The sequence below is a fragment of the Natrix helvetica genome, assembly GCF_964273705.1.
Source record: "Natrix helvetica genome assembly, chromosome: 3".
In the NCBI taxonomy this organism is placed as follows: Eukaryota; Metazoa; Chordata; class Lepidosauria; order Squamata; family Natricidae; genus Natrix; species Natrix helvetica.
Genome location: NC_138549.1, coordinates 123,588,078 through 123,610,814, shown reverse-complemented (window position 1 = coordinate 123,610,814; position 22,737 = coordinate 123,588,078). Strand labels below are relative to the sequence as shown.

Below are 22,737 nucleotides of genomic sequence, written 5' to 3'. Positions count from 1 at the left end.
GGAAGCTTATAGGAGCATCTGATTTTCCTCAAGCTAATTAGATGAGGCAGAACAACGGTGTTGCCAAATTGGTTCTCCCCGAACCTCCTGATTGCTAGGTGGATCCACTGTGTGTTGTTTTCTTGATAACAATACAGAAGCGAATTGCTATTGCGTTTTTTTTCTGTATTTTTTTTCTTTTGTTTGTTTTTGTTTCTTTATTTCCCACTATAAACTGCAGTTAGAGATTCCCTAATGATCTCCCTTCCAATACTAACCAAGTCTGATCATGCTTAAACAATTTCAAAAGGAGTGAATGTGGTACTGCTACTTGCTGTGAAAAATATTGAAACGTGCCCCCACACAAGGCAAGTGACTGTCACTGGATTCTCATACACTGGTTCAATGAACCTTTGGTGTGCATTGAGAAAGTAAAATGGATGAGGCAGCTCATAGTCACAGCTTTGTTTCCTTCAATATCATAAGTGTTTTTCCCTTTCCTAGTGTCTCAATTTAACCCCATGTAGTCCAATTGCATCAGCTGTTGGCTGGACATAACACATGCCTGCCAAGAATGTCTTAAGAAGGTCAGATGATGGCCCACGCTCCAACTCGTTTTCCTCTCTTATCCCCAGCTCCCACACTAAGGCTACACATCCTAGCAGGACTGCAAAGCAACCCAGCAGATTCACACTCCTGCTGATGGTGGGATACTCACACACTACTGTGGCTATGAATGTAATAACTGTCCAGCAAAGAAAGGAGCAGTTAGGTAAGTAACAGTTTTTAATGCGATTGGTCTGTATTCATGGTTTTTTTTAAAAAAAAAACCTTCTAAGTAAAACTCTCCATTTGATTCTAAAACCGTGGTCTGTTAGAGCTGATATTTAAAGTGGCATATACCTTGTCCATTTGGATCAGGAAGAAGCAAGGTGAGTAAAGATGATGAGGGACAATATTAATCATGAGACTTGAACAATAAATTATCTCTAGAGGAAGCTGTGTAAAATGTTATGGCTTCTATTGCAAACTAATTAAGGTAACTAGCTAGCCTTTAAGATTCCCTAAATCAATTTTCCCCAACGAGCTGACTTTCAAAACTTGAGCTCTCAAAGCTGATACAACTGACTTGAAATAGTAGTTAAGGTAACTGAAGTCCAGCACATCTGGAAGGATGTGATTGAAAAGCCTGAGAGGCTACCGAAGAACTGCTTTAGGGTAAGGATAAAGCTCAGTGGGTCCTGTAGATTTTTTCCTTTCTTGATCTTGATCTGAATGTTTCTGTGAGCATAGAGAAGAAATTGATTATTATTATTATTATTATTATTATTATTATTATTATTATTATTATTATTATATAGTCAGTAGTCAGCGTATTCCATTAAAACATTAACCTTTCTTGAGTGATGTCATTTTGGAAAGGTTTCGTACATCACTTTTAAATGCTTTTTGATAAACCTAGTGAAATAGCCATAGCCTTTTAAGTCAACTGATACATTACAGGAAAAAGCTCCCAGTGGCCAGCCAAATATAAATCTGAAGCAATTACCAAGAAGAGTATACATTAGTCTCATAGTCCTACTAAAATATTTCAGGCAGACAAGCGGCTCGAGGCGAATGAATGGCAGATACCCGTTGCAAACAATGTAGTTTCTTCGGTTTTCTTTTCTGCTTTGACAAAATCATCAGAAATTAAAATATGGCTACAAATGTAAACCACAGAAAGATGTTGGGAGTTGGCACTGTAAAAAGCTTAGGAAATAAATAAAATTGCAAGTGTGCTTACAGTATTTGAAAAGGAACACTGGTCCTACCCATGGTTTCATCTTCAAAGGGATATATGTCTAAGCTTTGAGGAGTAGAAAGAAGTATATCTCTATCGTTTTCATTTTGAAAATTATCATGACATTCAAAGTTCTAATTTGCTCCTGGAAATTCCTTTGTCTGATCTTGTGTCCTGTTCTGTGTCTTCATTATATCAATGTATGACACAGAGGTGGGTTCCTACCTATTCGGTCCACTTCGGCCGAATAGGTAGTAACTCTGGTGGACACGTGACTGTACCGGTTCTATGATCAGCGGCACCATCTTGATTTTCTGTTCTGCACATGCGCAGAACAATATTCATTTTAAAAATATAATTTTTATTTGTTTCTTAATGTTGTGCGCATGCGCAGATTGTTTTAAATGAAAATGCGCACACACGCGGAGCAAATCTTTTTACTACCAAACCAGTAGTAATGGCAGAGAGCCCACCCCTCTCTTATTACTTTAATAAAAGCATTGCTAAAGCTAATGGAGTTAGGAAAACAAGCTTCCCTTCTTCCTTTCCGTCTCTTACATAACAACAGATCATCTTCTCATTTATTCTGGGCCATGTGCTCAATCTCTTTGCTGTTGAAGACAGTTATTGCATTTGTGTTTCTGAATCAGAAGCAGATTCTCAGAATATTCTTTGATTCAAATAGGTTTGTTTTGGAAAAATATTAGCCCAAATCTACATTGCAAGGAAAATATTGAAAGCCGAGTGCTTTTACCTGGCTGAAAAACAGTTTAGACGAATATTGACAGGGAAATATGATTTAGAGTCACCCTATCAAATGTTTCCTTTGAGTCAAGCTTCACACCTGATGACTATATAGACTCATCCATATAGCTTTATCAAGCTCCCGAGTAGACCAGACAAGAAATATAACAATGTGAACTAATTCCACTTTATTATACGATTATATTAACAGAATCATGCAAGTCTTAAAATACAAATCTCCCTCCAACTGTTTTACTGCCTCTTTGGTTAGGGTGGAAGTTGGAACCTTTTTTAGTCTTCTCTGCCATTACTCAGTTCCAGGCTCCTCCCCCTTTTATCTGATTGTCCCCTACAAAGCATCTCTTTCTCCCCACCGTATCTTCTGTCACTCTCATATTCCATTACAATCTTTTTGGCAATGTAAGTGATTAGCTATAGTCTTCTTCAAGAATTTGTTTTTGTTGTTCTTTTTTTCCCCCATCTAACTTATTAGCCTGGGATTTCCTTGTGGTCTCCATTTCAAGTGCTATCCAAATTTGAGTCCGTTTAGTTTTCAAATAACATTAGCACTAATAATAGCACTTAGTTTTATATGCCACTCACAGTGCTTTATGACCCTCACGAAGCAGTTTACAGAGTCAGCACATTGCCCCCAACAATCTGGATCCTCATTTTACCAACCTCAGAAGAATGGAGAGAATCAAACTGCTGGCAGTCAGCAGAATTAGCCTGCAATACTTCATTCTAACCACTGCGCCACCAAAACTCTTTAAATACAGCCAACGTTTCTTATCTTCTGCTTAGGCTTGGCCAAATATACATTTTGATTAAATCTTTCTGATGTATATTATTATTCCAGAATCCATAGTTTTAAAAAGTATGACTTTTATCTTTTATTTTTTAAAAAAACATAATTAAAAAATATATCAAAAGATAGCTAGAAACATGCTACTGGCAAATTAGCAACCATTCAGAGTTACCATGTGCCACTCCAGGACTACTTACAACCCAGATTCAAAGTTTAACAGCCAGGCCCACCCCTCAAAATCATGAAATTGTATTTTAGGGACTTTGCAACCAGCCCACATTTACATTTGCAGTCTCCCTTGGTCACGTGACTCTGATTTACAACTTTTTTTGTCAGTTTCTAGCACTTACTTCCGGTTTTTGACAAAACATGCCTAATGGGGAAAACTGAGTTGCTTAATGAGTGTGGGGTTCACTTAACAACCACTGCCACTTGACACGCATGGCATTCACTTACCAACTGCCGCAAACATCAGGTCCAGCCATGCGATGCCTCAACCTATGACTGCAATGACTTCTGACTGTAATTCCAGGCTCAATTATGCTCTAAGTTAAGGACTATCTGTAGTGCAACCATAGACCCCTCAACTAACCCCCATTATTCCAGAAGTCTTGGCAATAAACAGAGCATTTTAACGGCCAATCAATCCAGGAAAACGTGACTCCCATCTTTTCTGCAATCCTCCAGGTTTGCAAAGCAGTCATATAAATCTTTCAGGGAAACAAATGCTATCTTTCTTTGCTTCGTGTGCATGAGGGATGCTGGGACTAGCCATAAAGTTTATGAACATCATATTCTTTCAGGAAAGGAAATGCAAGATTAAAAGGGCTCGGGGTTTGTGCAAACAAGGATTTATGGCATCGGGGCTGAAACGTGGTTCCTTGCAGAGAATGGAGCTTTTCATTAGCAATGCTCTTGTCACCAAAGATAGTTTTTCTTTTAGATGAGGGAAGAGGAGCAAAAGCAGATTTAGAAATACACTGAAGGATAATACAGCATCTAGTCATCATGCATGAAATAGCCACATGGAAATAGTAAAGAGTCTACTAAAATTAAGCAATTTTCTTCCCATATCTACAAGCAGCTGTTGATCAGACATTAAGTAATGCAGGTATAAATCAACAGGGAGACTTATGCGTATATATAACTCTGTGGCTGTAATGGGAAACTGAAATGCACAAAGGGAAAAGTAAGCAGATTGCACCAGTCAACTATTTTTAGATCTTTACAGCCAGCGGTTGGTTCCCTTTTCTTAGTGTTACCCTGTGTGATTTTGAAAATTGGAGCTTTGGGGGAAGAAATGTGAATGCGTAACAGTCCTGTCAAAGTTACTCTTGGGAATTGCATATTCTAAAAACCTGACTATAATGGTGATTACATCTAACCCCTAAGCCAGATAAAATTACTTTGCAGCTTCCTGTATGATAATTCTGCTTTTGCCATTGAATGTAATGGTCAGGGAGTAGCCAGGGCTGATGGTCAGTCTTGTTTCATTCTAAACTGGCAGTTTCTTTGCAATGTTTCTGTTAAAATTAACCACCTCACAATAATGACAATAATTGTTTATGCATTTATTTATAAATGCATATGTTCATTATTTTTATAAATCAAGGCAGCAAATGTACATAAAATCCTCCCTCCTTCTATTTTCCCCACAATAACAACCCTGTGAGTGAGTTGAGCTGAGAGTAACTGGCCCAAAGTCACCCAGTTGGCTTTCATGCCTAAGTAGGACTAGAACTCAGGATCTCTTGGATTCCAGCCTTTAGTGTTTTCCCCACAGACCAATTGTGCAATGGGCAGTCTTGTTCCAAAGAGGATGCCCTTAATACATTTAATATGGGCAGGTTACGTAGGTTGTGAAAGGATGCTACTGATTTTCCTTGCCTGAAAACAAATTATTATCATTTCTTTGAATTTATCAGCAAAACTCAAGAGTCAACTTGTAAGGGAGATGGGTGGCATAAAAATTAAACAAACAAACAAATAAATAAACAAGTCTTATTGCCTGTAGAAAAGCACACATTGGCCGAAAGCAAGTTCAATAGCTTCCTACAATTTCTAGTCATTGATTCAATCAATGAGATTTGAAAATTGCGTAGCTTCAGTAATTCAGAGAAATCCAATTGTTGTCCAAACTAAATGTACATGTAATATATATTCTTTTAAAAAGTTGTATACTTAACACCCTTACTATATAGAAAATATATATAGTTAAGTCACTTACCTTAGTTTTGCAATTATAGTTTCTAATCTATCTTTAGTCTCTATGAGGACAGGAATGAAAAACAAGAATTTTGTACAACAGCAACATTAGAAGATGTTAAAAAGGGACTCCTGCCTCCTTTACTGTTGCTAGCAGGGAGTGTTTTAATACCTATTGCTGCATGCTCTTCTTAGTTGCAGGAGATTTGCCCCAGTATTCAGGTGACACTTGTAAGGGAAGCAAAACCTTAAAAAAAAAAGCTGAAGAAAAGTTTAAATAGCACATTTTCTTGAAAATCGCTTGCCTTGATTAGGTCCCTTAACTAAGCTTGTAATTTGTGCTTTCACATTTAACACAACACGCTTGCAACAGTACTATTTAAATCCTGTAAGTAAAAACCATCCTGCAGCACACATCCAGAATCCACTTCATACATTCTTGTTGTCTGCTAGTTAAAATCACATTTTTTTCCTAATATTTGTATGATGTTTATCTTGTTTTCCAAATTGAAAACATAGCATCCCATAAGTCCGGTACACAATACTCCAAGCATGATCTCACTTCAGTGTTATTTAAGGACAGAATTATATTAGCAATTCTGTTTTCCCTTCCCTTCCAAAGATTCCAAGCATGGAGTTTACCTTTTTTTACAGCAGCTGCACGTGGGCTGATATTTTTAATTATGCTGTCCATCCTGACTGCAAAATCCTTTTCCTGATTAGGTAGTGCCAATGGTCCCGCACTTTACTCTACTTTATCCTGAATTGCATTTGCCATTTTCATGCCCAATCCCCAAGCTTGAACTCCCTTCGAAGCGCTTCACAAATTATATGCCAGCTTAAAAGCAGCAGTTCCACTACTGTATGTGTATCTTACCAGTGTTACCTGTTTATTCCCATTCTCTTGTTTCCTGTTTTTTTAATCCAAATACTAATGACAACTGAGTTAGCTGAGGAATTTTGTCAGACAGTTTTTGAAAATCTAGGTATACAATAACACTTTGCCTACATGCTTATCAACGCCCTCAATAAAAGTCTAGAAAAATAAGTGAAACGGGATTTTCTTTTGCCGAAATTATTGGTTTCTTTTCAGAAAGGCTTGTTTTTCTATGTTGGTTATTTTCTCTTTAATAATACTTTAAAATACTTTCCTGAAAACAGATGTTAGCATAACTGGTTTCCTTTACCACCCATAAATCTCCTTTCGAAAACTTAGGTCACATTGACTGTTTCAGACCTTGGCAACAGATTCTGATATTGAAGAGAAGTTGAGTATTTTTATGAAATAAAAACTTGAGGTCTTGAGTGCTGTCTGGCCCTGGAATTGGTCTATCTTTAGCTTATCTGATTTATAACACATTATGTTATATTTCTGATTATGACTGTTAATATCCATTGTCCTGCTTTCCCTCAGCTGAAGCACAGGAATCTGTTCTACATCTTTCACAGTGAAGAAAGAAATAAAGAATCCCATTCAGTTTCTCTGCTATTACTCTTATCCCCCTTTAGGACTTTTATAATGCTCCAATTGTCCAACTATCATTCTAACCAATTTTCTATTCCAAACAACCTGGAGATCTTTTTCTTAATCCTCTTTGCCATGTGTTCTTCTAAGTCTTATTTTGCATTTTTTATTATTTTGGTAGCCAAAAGATATGCAGGCAGGGTGGTGACATAATAACATTACTGGAAAGAGCAGAGAGACGAAGGGGTGGACTGTTTCCTGTTTGTTTTTTTAAAGTTTTCTCTGCGTATAAACCTATTGAGTCTAATAACTACTGTTTGTGTAAAGAGTTTCCCACTGAAAATTGGCAGGAGACATAATGTTGTTGTTTAGCAGTTTGCTGTCAATTTTCAGTGCCATAACCTTAAATCTGGGGACAACAATAAATAGGCTTGGAAACAGCCTGTAGACTACCGTAATGGATTAAGTGATAATATGGAGCCAGAAGATATATTGCTGCTATTCCAGACCCTGAGTCAGATGGAGATGCAAGTACCATGGTCCCATCTAGTTCTATTGATTTTCTTCAGAGTTCTCTCCAGAAATTAGTATAAGTCGGGTCACATCATGTCACAATGTCTCCTGCTCTGTAGTATCTACTATTCTCTGTCATAAAATCACAATATATGTATGGTATGATGATGATCACAGTCTTTATTGGCTATGCCTTAGGTACTTTGAAAGATAGCAATATAATATTGTTTCTTATGCCCTTAGCTTTATGTTAAGGACACCCTGACCTATTGCACAACTGTAGCTGGGTTCACATATTGCACTAAATCTTGTTAAGTTTGTTGAGTAGGCCCCAGCCATCTCTGTGAGCCACAGTCCACAAAACTACATTATAACCTGATAGGAAATGTCAACCCAGTCTTTCTGTTGTGATGTGTGCAAAAGAGAGGGACTCTACCAAAATTGAGTAGGTTGTCAGTCATAGAGGAACTGTTATGAATATCTGTGGTATAAACACCACAGGGTAAAAGATGAATCCTGAATTTTTGTAAAGTGAGCTGTAAGAAGTGAGGGGAGGTCGAAACCCACCTCCACGGCCTCTATCTCTTTTTTAAAGGAGTTTTATATCTGTTAACATGGAGGTATAACTGTAGTTTCTTTTCTCCCATTTCTCCTGAAATCACATCAAAATGTATAATTAATTTATATGAACAAAATAATAAATAATAAAATAAAATAAAATGCCCTGATGTGACTTCAGGAGGGATAGGAAGAAAGAAACCCCCTCCCCAAGTCCTAGTGCTGAAGTAGGGAATGTTCTGATCTCAAGTGTCTTTTGGAAAGATGGATAGTGTAATGGTAAAATGATTCCCTGAAGGAAGGGTGAATATCCCTTTTACTAACACTATATTGTTAAAGCCCAGAGACTACTATTCACAGAGCAATATTAATAACCTTCTTGGTAGGGAACATTCTGCTCCAGGGCTCCATGAATGAAGGTTGAAAAGCCAGTTGGGAGCAGCCTTGGGTCAACAAATTGAGCATTTTTTCTCAACCTGGATTCTCTTTAACAAGAAGAGAAAATGAACCCCTTATTAATACATTAGTGCTAGATGGCTGTTGGGAAGTGCAATTAGGCTGCTGTCAGAGAGGCCATTTTAGCCTGATAGCTCTTCTAGTTTAACTTGCCTTATCTTTTTACTCAGACACTGCTGTCCATGCAATCTAACTAGAATCCATTTTAGTCTTTCAGATCTGGAATCCCAGAAGATACCTCACCCTTTCCCCAAAGTTAGGAATACATCAATTTAACATGTGCAAAGTTATGAGCCAAAGTACTAGATGTTAAATACTGTAACAAGTGCACTAGGGAGTGGATAAGTGGATGTGTTACAGGAGAAGGAATGATGCCATTTGCTTTTTTTTCTTTTCCCCTCAGCTGTTGAATTTATACTCTGGGGTGCAGAAAAGTTCTAAAAGGATTATTGAACTGCCAAGGGGCATATATGTTTCATCGCTGAGTTTACTTGCTGGCATAAAAATCTCAAGAAACCTTCTGATCCTAGTTAGACAGTGGCTCCTCCATTAGAGACCCAGCAACAGCCAACAGAAAAAGACTCCAATATCTCTGGTTACATCATGGTGGTGCAGAGTAATCTGGATATCGGGGAAACCAGGAAAGGAATCCTGCTGGAACCATTCACCCACCAGGTTGGAGGACATATGAGCATGATGAAGTATGATGACTGCACTGTCTGTAAGCCACTGGTCTCTCAGGAGCAATGGTTCTACGAAGCTCTTCCAACAGCAATGAAACAGTTCACTCCTTGTTACAAAGGTAGGGCCAAGACTCAAATCGTGAATGCACACATTTGGAAATAAGGGCCTATAGATTCCGAATAAATGTAAGATAGGCCATGTTGCCAGGTTAATATTGAGAGGTTAAGGGCATGAGCTTAGCAAACGATGCTTATAAAAATATATATCAGAAATACCACCTTTTCTGCTCTGGTTGCCAGGAAAGAAGTGAAGCTACTAGACCCTGTCGCACAGAGAAATGATATGTTGTTCAAAGCCATTAAAAATATACAGGGCAGTTGTTAGCAACTAGTGAAAGGAAAGAATGAAATCTGAGACAGGAGCAAGAAAATGATTGTTGTGTCTTTCTTGGTATTTGTAAGGCAAGATGATCTTGCTCTATAAAAGCCTCACTGGAAGCAGTTGTCCTGCCTTGGTTACCAAATATTGTGAACATCCAGGCAGCATTTATCATTTTTTCATATTTCTGTCTACACCGTGTTCTTTGAATACCTCACATCTGGAAACAACCTTCCAACGTTCGGTGGAACTATGGCTAAGAACCTGCAAATATAAATACGTATGCAGAGAAAAATTGAATAAGTGACGGAGGATGGCACATGCCAATGTTTAGATAACCCGCCTTTCTGATAAGTAAACTTGCAAAGAGTAGGACAACAGAAGGATTACAAAACCTACTGTGTGCTTTTAACAATTAGAGATGAAAAGTGACGCTTCTAAATGATGCTGAAAGTGAGGGAGTGAATTACTTTGTTGTTTGAAATGATAGCTAATACCATGGATTGTGTTGTCCAATTGTCCAGGGAATAATTGCACTGAAGTTATTTTAAGAAACGGTTTGATACTGGTGAGTCTCATTATTTTTGTTAAGGCTGGATTAATAGATGGTGGGTGGGTGAGAATACTTCAGTGTCTTATCTGTCAGGATGCAGACAATGTTGCTTTAATGGTTCAGATGAACAAATACCTGCCAGTTAAAAGTTAGCTAGTAAAAACTTGGCTGGGAACAACTTAAATTGCAGAAAATCTGTCATTCTGATTTTGATCATTATTCATTCCATATATGAGGGGCACAATGACCTTGGACTGGAACCACCCTTATGTATCTCTTTGATGATGTGGGGTTTTTAGTTGTCTTGGAAAGATAAGCCAATATTCAAAGTTTTATAAATAAAAGCATGAGGGGGTGGCAAACAAAAGTACAATAAACTTTAAATTAGTTAAATCAGATGACATTCATCCTTGCCCAATTCCTAGTATGAGAAAGAACACATGAAATGAAATACTGGGAAATCAGATACACAATAACTAGCCTAGATATATTATCTAATTTTGATGCTGATATCTGCTCCAAAGAAGTAGCACCTGCTCCAGGATTTCATAATCTCTTGGCCCAAGTGTCTTTTCATCAGGAATACTGTGGGAAGATCTCTTTGCATTTAGTTATAGGTTCCTTAGAGAATTAGTATGATACAAATAACAAAAACAGAATACAAATAAGTTTTAAAACAATGGAAGTTGGGATAAATCCATTGCATCATAATTATTTGAACAAGTGCAATGTACCAGTATTATTTATTAAAGTTTATTCATAACTTCATGTTTGAGGAGAATATAGCAATAGAATTGCCAAAATTTAGGATTATGACTATGTTAAGTCAGTTCTTCAACGTCTCTGACTTATTTGCTACTTCTAGGCCGAAATTTCCTGTCTGAACCTTGTTTCCAATGTCGAAGTAAGATTCAGTTACCAATCTGGTCAGTTTTCACACAGAAAGGTAAAAAAAAAAGACTTATGTCAGTCTGATGAGTCTTTAGGTTTGTTCTGACCGGGAATCAGAGTTTCTGAAAGATTGCCGATCAGATATTAATATTCTCTATAGAAATACTTTTCATTATATCATTACATTTTGTTGAAACCATACTAGGACGCTGGCTACTATAAAATCTGGAAAACAAAATATAAATAAATACAAACCAGTCAATAAAGCCATAAAACTAAACACAGGTCGCTTCAAATCAACAGCAACATTTTGTATAATTTTGTTAAGTTGAATTAATGCAGACCCAGAATTTGAAACAAGCCCATTTGTGTAAGAGAAAACTTCATTTTGAGATATAAAAAGAGCTTGCAGTCAATAATTTTCAAAATGGGATAGGGAACAAAGACATTGATATGAATTATGTAATAAGAAATATCGCTGCTTCAACCCAAAATATCCCCCCATTCGCTCCAATTTTATAATATGTATTCAGACTACACATTGCTTCAGTTGTCGTTCATTCTACCCTGGCTGTGAAGCAATGGAAGACAGGCTGACCCAATTAAAGCCCCTTCCACCCCATTTCTTTCTAAGAGGCAAGATTTAAACATAAAATTGTCCCCCTGGGGCTGAGTTGGCACTTTTCCAGCCGAGAGCTGTTTTACAAGAATGCCTGCGTTTTAAGAGTTCTTATCTGAGCTCAATAGAATATACAATCACCTCCCACGTCTCTTATTTCATTCTTTTATCATTAACATGAAAACATCAAGATGGCTCATTTTCCCTTGAAAAATAATACATACTTTACAAGTGTTGCTTGTATTTAAAAAATAATCTCTCCCTCTCTATAATATTGCAGAAAAAGTTATGAAATGAAGAAATCTTTTCATAAGTGCTAGACCCCAAAAGTTTGGGAACTCCAGATGAGACTCTAGATAGCAACAAAACTGTACAGAAAAGCTTTTTTTTTTTTTTTTTTTTTTTGCTATCACCTAATGATGATCTGAATTTTTGTATCTTAGGTACAGTAGGCCTCTATAAAAAGTAGCATTTTTCCCCATCTTCTTTTGTTGTCCCACTGCTATTTTTGGCTGCTAATGTCCCAAGAAGGTTTTATACCCAAAGTCAGATAAATTCACCCAAGCATGATCTGCAAATTCTTAATCAACAGCTCAGTTTTCTGAATCTTTCACAGATACTGTATATCATGTGAAACGCATTCAAAGGCATCCTTGTAATTACACTCAAAGGCAACTACTTTTTGGTGGGGTGAAAAGGAATAAGACTTTGTAGTTTCAGTACATAGCTTTTACTTTTACCAAGAAGGCATTTCATGCCTGCAAAAACCATCACAGGAATTCACATAAAGTGTTGCCATTTTAAATAGATTGAAGCACTTTCACAAAAGTAAATTCCACACAGCAATACCCAGCCTGCTGCTTCAAATGGCAGGCTGGAGTGTTAAGTCATAAAGAGGTTTGTTGGGAACTAGAAAGTTTCTTCAGACAGCTGTTTGAAACTAAAAATATGAAACAACAGGTTTTCATAATTTTGCTTCAGATATTCTACTGTATATGACTGTCATTCAATACCTTTATAATAAGGATCTAGTTTTCCTACAAGCATAGCAATGGAATTCCTAATTCGGAATACTAGAATGAAATACAAATTCCACTGACTAGCCCCCTATAATTTTTAGGGCATGCCACCCCCAAAAAACCCTTCATCTGGTATCAGCATATCTTTAGACATTACCTTTGAAAAAAATCTGAACACTTTCCTAGAAAACTAAAGGTCAGTCTGAGCGTCAGTAGAAATAGCTGTTTATTTTTGGCATGGATTCACCAGTGGAGTTATGGAGTTAGATATTTTTATAGAGTTGCATATATTTATAACTCCTGGAGGTTTTGAGGTAGTTTAAGAGCCATTATGTAATGATATCACTTTATAAAATGTTGCCCAGCTACCACCAATTAAGTCTACTACAAGCTAGCACTATTTCAGAAGGCTACTTTCAGATAAAACTGTCTTTTTATTCATTTCAGTACAAATTAGACAATCTTGAAACAAATGCCTTCCTTTGGGCAACATCTTCTCTCCCAAAATTACTTGTCTAGTTTAGAGCTCATTATGAGATTAGACTTATTTTCAACTAGGTTTTGTTCAGGTTTATGTTGCACATGGCAGTAAATAAATGTGCCTATTTATTTAAAAACACACATCCAGGAGCAGAGCTATAGAGATTCAAAGCAAAACAGCTTCTAAGAATTGCCGAGATGTTTCTAACTTGATATCTTCTGCAAATATTCTCCTCTGCCTGCCATTGCCATGTACAAAGCCAAACAGGTTTGAGCCCTGCAGAAATAAATGTGCTGAAACTATGTTGCGTATGTTGATGGATTCTATAGTCATATATATCTGTTCTGATCTAGGCTTCCCCAAAAAGCACGAAGCACATTCCTGGTCCCGACAAAACCCCTTCTATTAAATGAATGTGAATTTATCTCATTCACATTCAGCAAAGACCTGGTAAACAGTCTTTCAAAGGTGAAGTTATGACCACATACATTATCTAGCTTGGAAAGCTGCCATGTAAAATATTTTCCAAACACAGTGCTATGCAAGGAAAGACTTGGCACAGAGTCTCTGAGATTCACAGACAGATCTTCACACTCCTGAAACGAACTAATGAATGAATGAATGAACTGTTTCCTGCAAAAGCCCACTCCCCTTTCGCTCCTCTTTTATTTCCTATGGGAGGGGCCATTCACCAGCCACCTGTGGTTTTACTCCTAAGTCGACCCTGGTTCCTTAGCTGTTCTTTTCTTCTGCCAGCTCTGCGCATGTGCACACCAGTAACAGGTTCCAGCTGTTCCTCTGCTTCACTGCTGTTTAGCTCCAAAGGCAGCTGAGAACTGCCAGACGGCCTTGGCTCCATCTCTGCCTCTGATGCAGAGCCCTCGCCTGAGCCTTCCCCGGCCTCCAGGACTGGTCTATGTTCCTCCTCAACCTCTTCACTGCCCAACTCTGTCGCGGGCCACAACAATATCATTCATATTGATGCGATGAGAGTCTTGGCTATTTATGCTGCAACAGGCTAATTGGAATCTGGTACATTGTTTTATTTGCAAGTTTTTTTCAACTCTCATTTTACCTAAATGGCTTTCTCTACAGTGCCTACAATATCTTCCAAATATGGACCTGATGTCAGGATTTTTCTCCCCATTTTTGCTGTTATTCCTAGGATTTTCATATAGAAAGCTGAAGGTTCTTTAAGGACAATAGGCTATCTGGCCTATGTTTTTTCTCTTTTCTCTTCTGCGAAAGGGAGGAAGATAGGAAGATCCATATTTGGCAGGCAACCATCTTCAAGTGCACCTAAAATGTGGGGAAAGCAAAAATTTGAAGGTGGCCAAGAGTTTTACCAGTTTGCAATTGTCCCCCAGTGATTCCAGTTTGCTTCGTGGGAGCACTGGACACAATCCCAGTAGGAGATGTTATGGTCATTTGGAATAAGTGGCAATTGCACAATGTATCCACTCTTCCAATGACAGTGCCCATTAACTGAATGATTAGTCTTTCAAATTAGTATATGCTAATTGCATCCTTTAGTTATCTTAAGTCATTTTGTGAGTCACATGCACTACACAAAAAATCAGGCTATATTATAAGCTAATAGAAAGGATAGGCCATGGCCTATTGAAAAAACACAATTACTTAACCAAAATTCATAGCTTACTAAACACAGTTACTAAGCTTTCCCAAGATGCTATTTAAAATCCAACTACCAGTATATTATGGCTTATCATAGTGTAGAAACCTCACCATTCTGATTCTATGGTCTCTCTTCATTGGATTAATGAGCAGTCCTGCAGTATTCAAAAGCTTGTAACTTTGCAACATTTTACTTGGTTCTACTGTTGTGGATTTTGAATTTTTCCCATCAGCCAACAGTAGCATGAGATCTTCCTCCAAACAATTTAGAAGTCTGTACAACAGGGGTGTCCAAACTTGGGAACTTTAAGACTTGTGGACTTCAACTCCCAGAATTCCCCAGCCAGCATGGCTGGCTGGGGAATTCTGGGAGTTGAAGTCCACAAGTCTTAAAGTTCCCAAGTTTGGACACCCCTGCTGTACAACAAGGAAAGGTCCACTTGTTTAGTTCTTTTCTACTCAGTTACCACCCTTTGGGTCAAGAAAAATTATGCAGGAAATGGTCTTATGTGTCCCTCACCTATTAAGGTAAAGGTAAAGGTTCCCCTCACACATATGTGCTAGTCGTTCCCGACTCTAGGGGGCAGTGCTCAACTCCTTTTCAAAACCAAGGAGCCAGTGTTGTCCGAAGACGTCTGCATGGTCATGTGGCCGGTGTGATTAAATACCAAAGGAACACGAAACACTGTTACCTTCCCACCAAAGTGGTCCCTATTTTTTCTACTTGCATTTTTACATGCTTTTGAACTGCTAGATTGGCAGAAGCTGGGACAAGTAATGGGAGCTCACCCCGTTATGCGGTGCTAAGGATTCGAACCGTTGAACTGTCGACCTTTCTGATGGACAAGCTCAGCGTCTTAGCCACTGAGCCACCACGTCCCTCTTCCCTCACCTATTAGAGACTTCCAAATGTTTCTTTTCAAAACAAGCAATTGGAAAGCAACTTCTTTATCTCATAGAACGTACAAAGAATCCATTGTTTTAGGCTAATCCTTTCATATTAGTGGCATTCTAGGTTTTTTCTGTTTATAGTTGATCAATAAAATGATCTGCCCTCTTTTCAAAAACATTTTTTAAAAAATACAGCCAGCATTTATTGCAGCCTTAAGACTCTCAGTCTGGCTTGGTTCTTCAGAGCTCTTCCTGTACTTGTCATTCTATTCCAGCTCATAAATTAGGGTTATTTTTAAATTGTTTTGCTTTAGCTATGAAATGTGGCTCTTTACCTGACAATTCAGGATTGAATCTGTCCATCTTTTTAGATAATGCACAAAAATAGACAGCTTGATTCATGAGTCAGAATGGCCTTCTCCTGTCTCTTTGGGTACATAGAGCAAGCATTTTTAGGCACTAAGAGGAAGCTGATTCAGCATGCCTGACATAAAGAGGAGGAATATATGAAAAGCTCTACTTTGGTGTCATACGATCCCAAAGACTAAGGGGATTAAATCTGACGGTGATATTGACACATTATTACACCAAAGCTTTCTGATACACACAAACCCCTTGTTTCACACATTTCTTCTTCATTTTTATAAATTCAGGACTGCAATACAGATGCCAGGTGTTGGATGAGATATAGATATATCTTTCAGATATACTCTTGTATTTTCCCTGGTCTTATTTAAACAGATGGAAAAAGGAACAGCATCCAGATTTTCCAGTAGGTGAGAACAGGTGTTTAGGACATCTTGAGACCACTGAGCTAGGAAAATGTAATGAATGTTAAATACAGGCAAAACAAGGTTAATAAAGTAAGAAAATGCTGCTATGCAGCAACTTTTTTGCTATGCAATTTTAAGTGAATTTTGGATATATTCCTTGGAGTCCTCTGGTATATAAATTATACACACACACACACACACACACACACACACACACACACACACACACACACACATATACCAGGGGTTATGACACTATATATATATATAGCGTCACAACCCCTGGTATGCACAAATATGGGAGTGAGCATACTGCTTCCCTTTTCTGTCTATTGGCTCACCCTAGGAGCCATGCAGGCCGAAAGCCATTATTTTTAGGTTGCCTTGTTACATTTGTGTTGCATTTGTCCTTTATTTATTTATCAGCACAAATTATATATTATTATTATATATATATATGTTGTATTTGTAGTGATAAATAAATAAAGGGAGACTAGTATAGATCTATTTCGAGCTAATTAGCTCTCATCAGCTAGCCATACCCTTACTGGGATTTGAACCTGGGCTGTATTATATCTTAGGCAGGAGTCTTAGCCACTAAGCCACAGGCTCGCCTCCTTATCAGTTGAGCGAGGGAAATAGGTATGTATTTGTGTTACAACCCCTGGTATGCCCAAATATATATGTGGCTTAGTGGCTAAGACTCCTGCCTAAGATATAATACAGCCCAGGTTCAAATCCCAGTAAGGGTATGGCTAGCTGATGAGAGCTAATTAGCTCGAAATAGATCTATACTAGTCTCCCTTTATTTATTTATCACTACAAATACAACACAAATATAAAAAGGCAACATTAAAAATAAAAAAAATATGGTTTTCTGCCTGCATGGTCTTCTGTGATGAGCCGAAGGACAGAAAGAGGGAGTAGTGACCTTCCTCCTAGCTCGAGATTAAAAATAGTCAGTTGACAACTTTGCTTTGCCCTGACTTCCCATCTAAATCTTAAAATTATTCAGATATTGCTTCAGGTAGCTCATGTTACTAAGGGGGCTGCCTATAAAAGAGCAGTACTATGTAAGACTCTCATTAGGGGCAGCTGAGAGGAAGTAGAACTAGAATTGAAAATGCTATGCTTACTAAGTAGAATCTGTAGTATCCTTGAGAAGATGGCCCACTATCACTGATGTGTCATCAAAAGGTCAAAGATGCCTTATCCACCAGCTATGCTCAAAGGTACTCTGTCATTTGAGATTATGAGCTGCAACTGTGTCCCCGCCAGGCTTTATTGGGAATGGCATAAATATGTCAAAGGCTGTCTGACACCTCAGCCATGTGAGCCCCATTTAAGTCAACAGGAGAAGCATGGCTGAAATATAGAATTACAGAGCACTGTTTATTACATGAAATAAATACTAAGGTGTTGTTGTTTTTTCAAAATTAGATTTGCCTTGTCATGATGTAGAATTAGTCCTATGCCTTTTGAAAGTAGGAATAGACTGAATAACTGTGATTTCTCCCACCCGTTCCTTAGCCATTTCCCCCTTCCAATCTTGTAGTCATTTTGCTTTTTAGCGGCTTGGATGAAAGGATTGATAGAAGAATCAGTGGGAGAAGCCGCAGTTTCTTTGTCTACCACAGCAGGTGATTTTAACAGTACACAATAAATTTGTAGCAGATCTAAATTGAATGTAAAGATCTAAGGCTTACCTAAACACACAGCCCCAAATTCTCTGCTGCAACAGTGTTTGCAAGCTTCTGGCATTATCCAACTGGGAGAGAAATTGTTTTTTTTTCCCCAAAACTTTCGGACTGTGAACATTAAGATTAATTTCTTTGCCTACTGAACCCCTGGGATATATAATGGCACCTACTTGTCTCATTCTCACTGTGGGTATTTATCTCATTTTGAAATGGCAGCAATTTTATGTCTAAAAAAGCCATTAAGCCCAAATCCACACTTACTGATACAGGGTTACATAAATGAAACAGGCTTGGAGAATAGCTACTTATTTAACCATGATTTTGCTCAACTGTGGTTTGTTAGCTAAGTCATTTTTGGCTGGGTATCACATATAGTATACATCCAGTTTTGGCTATCACAATATAAAAAAGATATTAAGACTCTAGAAAGAGTGCAGAGAAGAGCAACAAAGATGATTAAGGGGACTGGAGGCTAAAACATATGAACAACGGTTGCAGGGATTGGATATGTCTAAGTTTAATTAAAAGAAGGAGCAAGGGTGATATGATAGCAGTGTTCCAATATCTAAGGGGCTGCCACAAAGAAGGGGGAGTCAAGCTATTCTGCAAAGAACCTGAAGGCAGAACAACAAACAATGGAATGGATAGAAATTAATCAAGAGGAGAACCAACCTAGAATGAAGGAGAAATTTTCTAACATCTATGGAACAATTTGCCTCCAGAAATTGAGAGCGCTTCAACATTGGAAGTTTTTAAGAAGAGATTGGACAGCCATTTGTCTGAAATAATATAGGGTTTCCTGCTTGAGCAAGGAGTTGAACTGGAAGACCTCCAAAGTCCCTTCCAACTCTGTTATTCTGTTATTATACTCATCAATATGGTTTTCAAGACCACCATGGGTTAATTCATTCAATAACTAATCCAAAATCGAATGTGCATTTTGTAACAAAACATACTGTTTGAAGACAGAGTATACAGACCACTTTATCTTTAAGGCAAGTGTCAGAAAAAAATATTATTCTGTGAAGTTCTTGATGCTTTCTAAGATAGTTTTCTTGCAGACATTTTATTACCTGACTAGGTAATGAAGATACTCATAATGATTACCTAGCTGGGTAATGAAGCATCAGTAAAATAACAACCAATTCAAGAGAGCATTTAAGCTCTCACTTCCGGTTCCGGCGGCTACGGCGACAGGCAAGCCTTTGCCTGCTCCCGCTCTCCCGGTGGGCTTCCCCCGCTTTTGGGGGGGCACAGGACGCCCCGGAGAGGCGTCCTGCCGAGGGAACGGCTTGCGGAAGGTCCTGGCGTCGGCGTCGGCTGGCGGGGGCTTTTCCGCTTCGTTCTAGGCACCGGGGAGCAGTATCGGAGGGCGCCCGTGTGCGCGCGTCTCGCCCCATGCCGATCGGAGAATATACTTCTGAATGAAGCAGCGGCGGTGTGGTGAGAGGCTTCCCTTCTCCATTCCCTCTCTTTTGAATTAATGGACTTTTCAGCCTTTTTTTAAACAAAGTTTCTTTCGGACTTTTGCTGGAGGTGCGGCTAGAGGGAGGGGGATTTCCCCCCCCCCCTTGGACAAGCGGCTTGAAAAGATTTTGCTTTCGCCCCCAGGGGAAGGAGGGAGGGGGAGAGCCAACTAATGATGCCTCACCCCTATAAAAGTGACTTTCCTTGGACTTAGATCCAGAACTTATGGGTGAACTGAGAATTTTCTGATCTTTTAAAAGTTTGCTATGCCTCTGAGCCCAAAACTGGCAGGGCAAGATGGCACACTTCCGTTGTCTTTGTGAACTGTGAAATCTGACTCCACCTTCAAAATTCAGGCTTCCGGTCTTTGTTTCCGAGCCACCCAGAGGAACCTCTTGTGGATTGTGATTCCTTGAACCCTTTGGAGAAAAAAAAAACTTTCACCTATTGCTAGAGTTACTAAAGAAATTCCCATCTGTCTGGATTCTCTATCTCCTGGACTCGTCTGCCTGCTCTTCTTCTCCAGCTGCCCAGTCTCTACAGTGACTGATTCCTTTGCTTTTCAAACCATGTCTCCAAAAAGACCACCTCCTGGAAAACCTGGTTTTGCCACTTCTGCTCCAACATCTGCAACATCTAGCCCAGCCACACAGTCAAAGATAACAGAATTGATGCAACCCAAGACTACAGAGATAGACTTTCAACAAATGCTCCAACAAATCTTACAGGGCCAAGAGGAAATTAAGAAACAGCTAAGGGAAATGAAAGATGAAATCAAAGAAAATCAAGTGCAAATCTATAAGAACTCACAGAGACTGGACTTTGTGGAGGGTGGGGTGGCGGAGGCGAGAAGGGGGGTTGAGGCCTTGCAGAGGGGAAACAAAGAACTTGATACCCAACAAATGAAAACAGATTTTGAGAGAATGTCCTTCTATCTTAGATTCCAAAATGTAATAGAAACAGATGGGGAAAATATAAGGGACATAATGACTAATATTTTAGCTGAATACATACATAAAGATAAACAACAGATGGAATGGGAGATAGATCTGGCTTATAGAGTGAACTCAGTATATGCCAGAACACACAATGTGCCCAGGGAGGTTCATATTAGATTCCTTAGGAAAAGCACAAGAGATGAAATTCTGGGTGTGCAAAGGGGGCAAACACTCACATACCATGATAGGGAGATAACCATTCTAAAACAGATTCCCAAAAAAATTAGGGAGAAAAGGAAAAATTATTCGCAATTGGCGAATAAATTATACCAGAAGGGGGTGTGGTTTAGATGGTTGATGCCTGAAGGTATGCTGATATTCTGGGAGGAGAAAAGAATTAGAATTAACACACCCATAGAGGCACAGGCCTTTATGGAAAAAAACAAAGCGAACCTAGAAAAAACAGAAGATACCACAATGGTCACACAGGACACGGGAGGGGCCGGAGCTCTGCCAGCAGGGGGAGAAGGGGCAATACCAAGAAAGCTCAGATCACAAAAATGAATAAGAAAGCCACAATGTTATAAACAAACCGAAAGTAATAATGAAATTATATCTAGATTATATATTATAACAATATAAGCTGACTGAAAAAAAATTTTTTTCTAGAATTAATATGCTGATTTTTTATGATTATGGACTAATGCTTGATATATGGATGTAACCTATGAGATTGGAGGGAGGGGGCGTCTGTCACACTTGCTACTGCCAAAATCTGTAACCATTCCATTTACCCTTTTCCCTATAAATGTTTTTAAAAAACCAATAAAACATTTTTTTTTCAAAAAAAAAAAAAAAGAGAGCATTTAAGCTCTGAGTTACTATATTTTCTTCTATTAGATTATTATTCTTTCTGTTTCTGAAGATCAGACATCAGAGCAGGCCTCTAATGGTTCCAGTGGCACAATAGAGAAATATCAAAACGCTTGCAGGGAAGGGGGAAAATAACATGTTCAAGTTCAAAAGGAGTAAGTCTTACTATCCTCTCAATTTGCATAGAAGAAAGCTGGAACTGAGTACTCTCATGAGTGCCTGGTTGATTGATTGACAACTCTTGTGCTATCATAGTGGGTAAAAAAAAATAAAGGTAGCACTAGCCACAGCCATCGGCAATGCCTAGGTTTTACCAACAGGGGTCACCACCTGTTTGGCATAAAGAGGAGTCCTAGAAGCGAGTATAGTGTTAATTTCTCTCTCTTTTGAACTTGTCTGCATTTTGTAGATAGGTGCTTTGATAGAACTTTTAACAAGCCAAGCATTATTGAATAAAGATAAAAGAATACAATTTTAAGAACATGCTATAGTTTTAAAGTCTCTGCAATATTCTTTTCACTACCAAAATAAATTAATGCACTTGTAATCTCAATCAGAAGGATAAAATATTTGGCATTATTCTCCTACTAGAAATTCTAGGAAGCTATTTCTTTATACGCAAAGTAATAATCTGATCTGTACAAGTAGTTTGACCTCTTCCATCACCCCCTGTCTTCTTTTGTTTTGTTAATTTTGTTTCATCTTTAGACAAAGAATATAGTTTTTGAATATAATATAATTTTTGAATATAATTTTCATTTCAGCCCTGAGCTACAAATATCCTTCTTTATTAATATAATTTTTGCTTGCACTATTGCCATATGGAGTTTGAAGAGCCGGTTTGGTGTAATGGTTAAGGTGCTGGCCTAGAAACCAGGACACTGAGAGTTCTAGTTCTGCCTTAAGCATAAAAACTAGCTGGGTGTCTTTAGGCCAGTCACTCACAACTCAATTCATTTCACAGGGAAAATAGAAGGAGGAAGGAGTCTTATATATGTTTGCTGCCTTGAGTTATTTATTACTTTATAAATAAAGTAATAAAGGCAAGATAACAATTTAATAAATAATAGAGTTGTAAGAATAAACAAAAATGTGGATGCTCTGTTTAAGGTAAAAACATATACCATATCCATATGTCAGAGTAAAGATTATGTATTCTACAGTATAACAGTGGGGTTAATAAAATAACTTTTAGAAATTTTCTTGGTCAATATTAAGAGTGAAACAACTACTTAATTTGCAATTACTTCCCAAGGAAAGAGTATTGAGGATAATACAAGTCCTTTACCCTTTACGTCTGAGCCTTCAGCATTTGAAAAATTAT

General features: G+C 38.2%; 1 protein-coding gene across 1 annotated transcript in view; it reads left to right on the top strand.

Annotated features, from left to right (window-relative positions):
- Window positions 1-549: 549 nt before the first annotated feature.
- Window positions 550-22,737, top strand: part of IP6K3 (inositol hexakisphosphate kinase 3) — a 30,752-nt gene continuing 8,564 nt past the window's right edge. Inside the window, exons 1-2 of the mRNA XM_081947879.1 lie at window positions 550-751; window positions 8,915-9,313. Coding sequence (XP_081804005.1) covers window positions 9,115-9,313 — 199 coding nt within the window. The 5' untranslated portion in view covers window positions 550-751; window positions 8,915-9,114. The remainder of the gene's footprint in view (window positions 752-8,914; window positions 9,314-22,737) is intronic.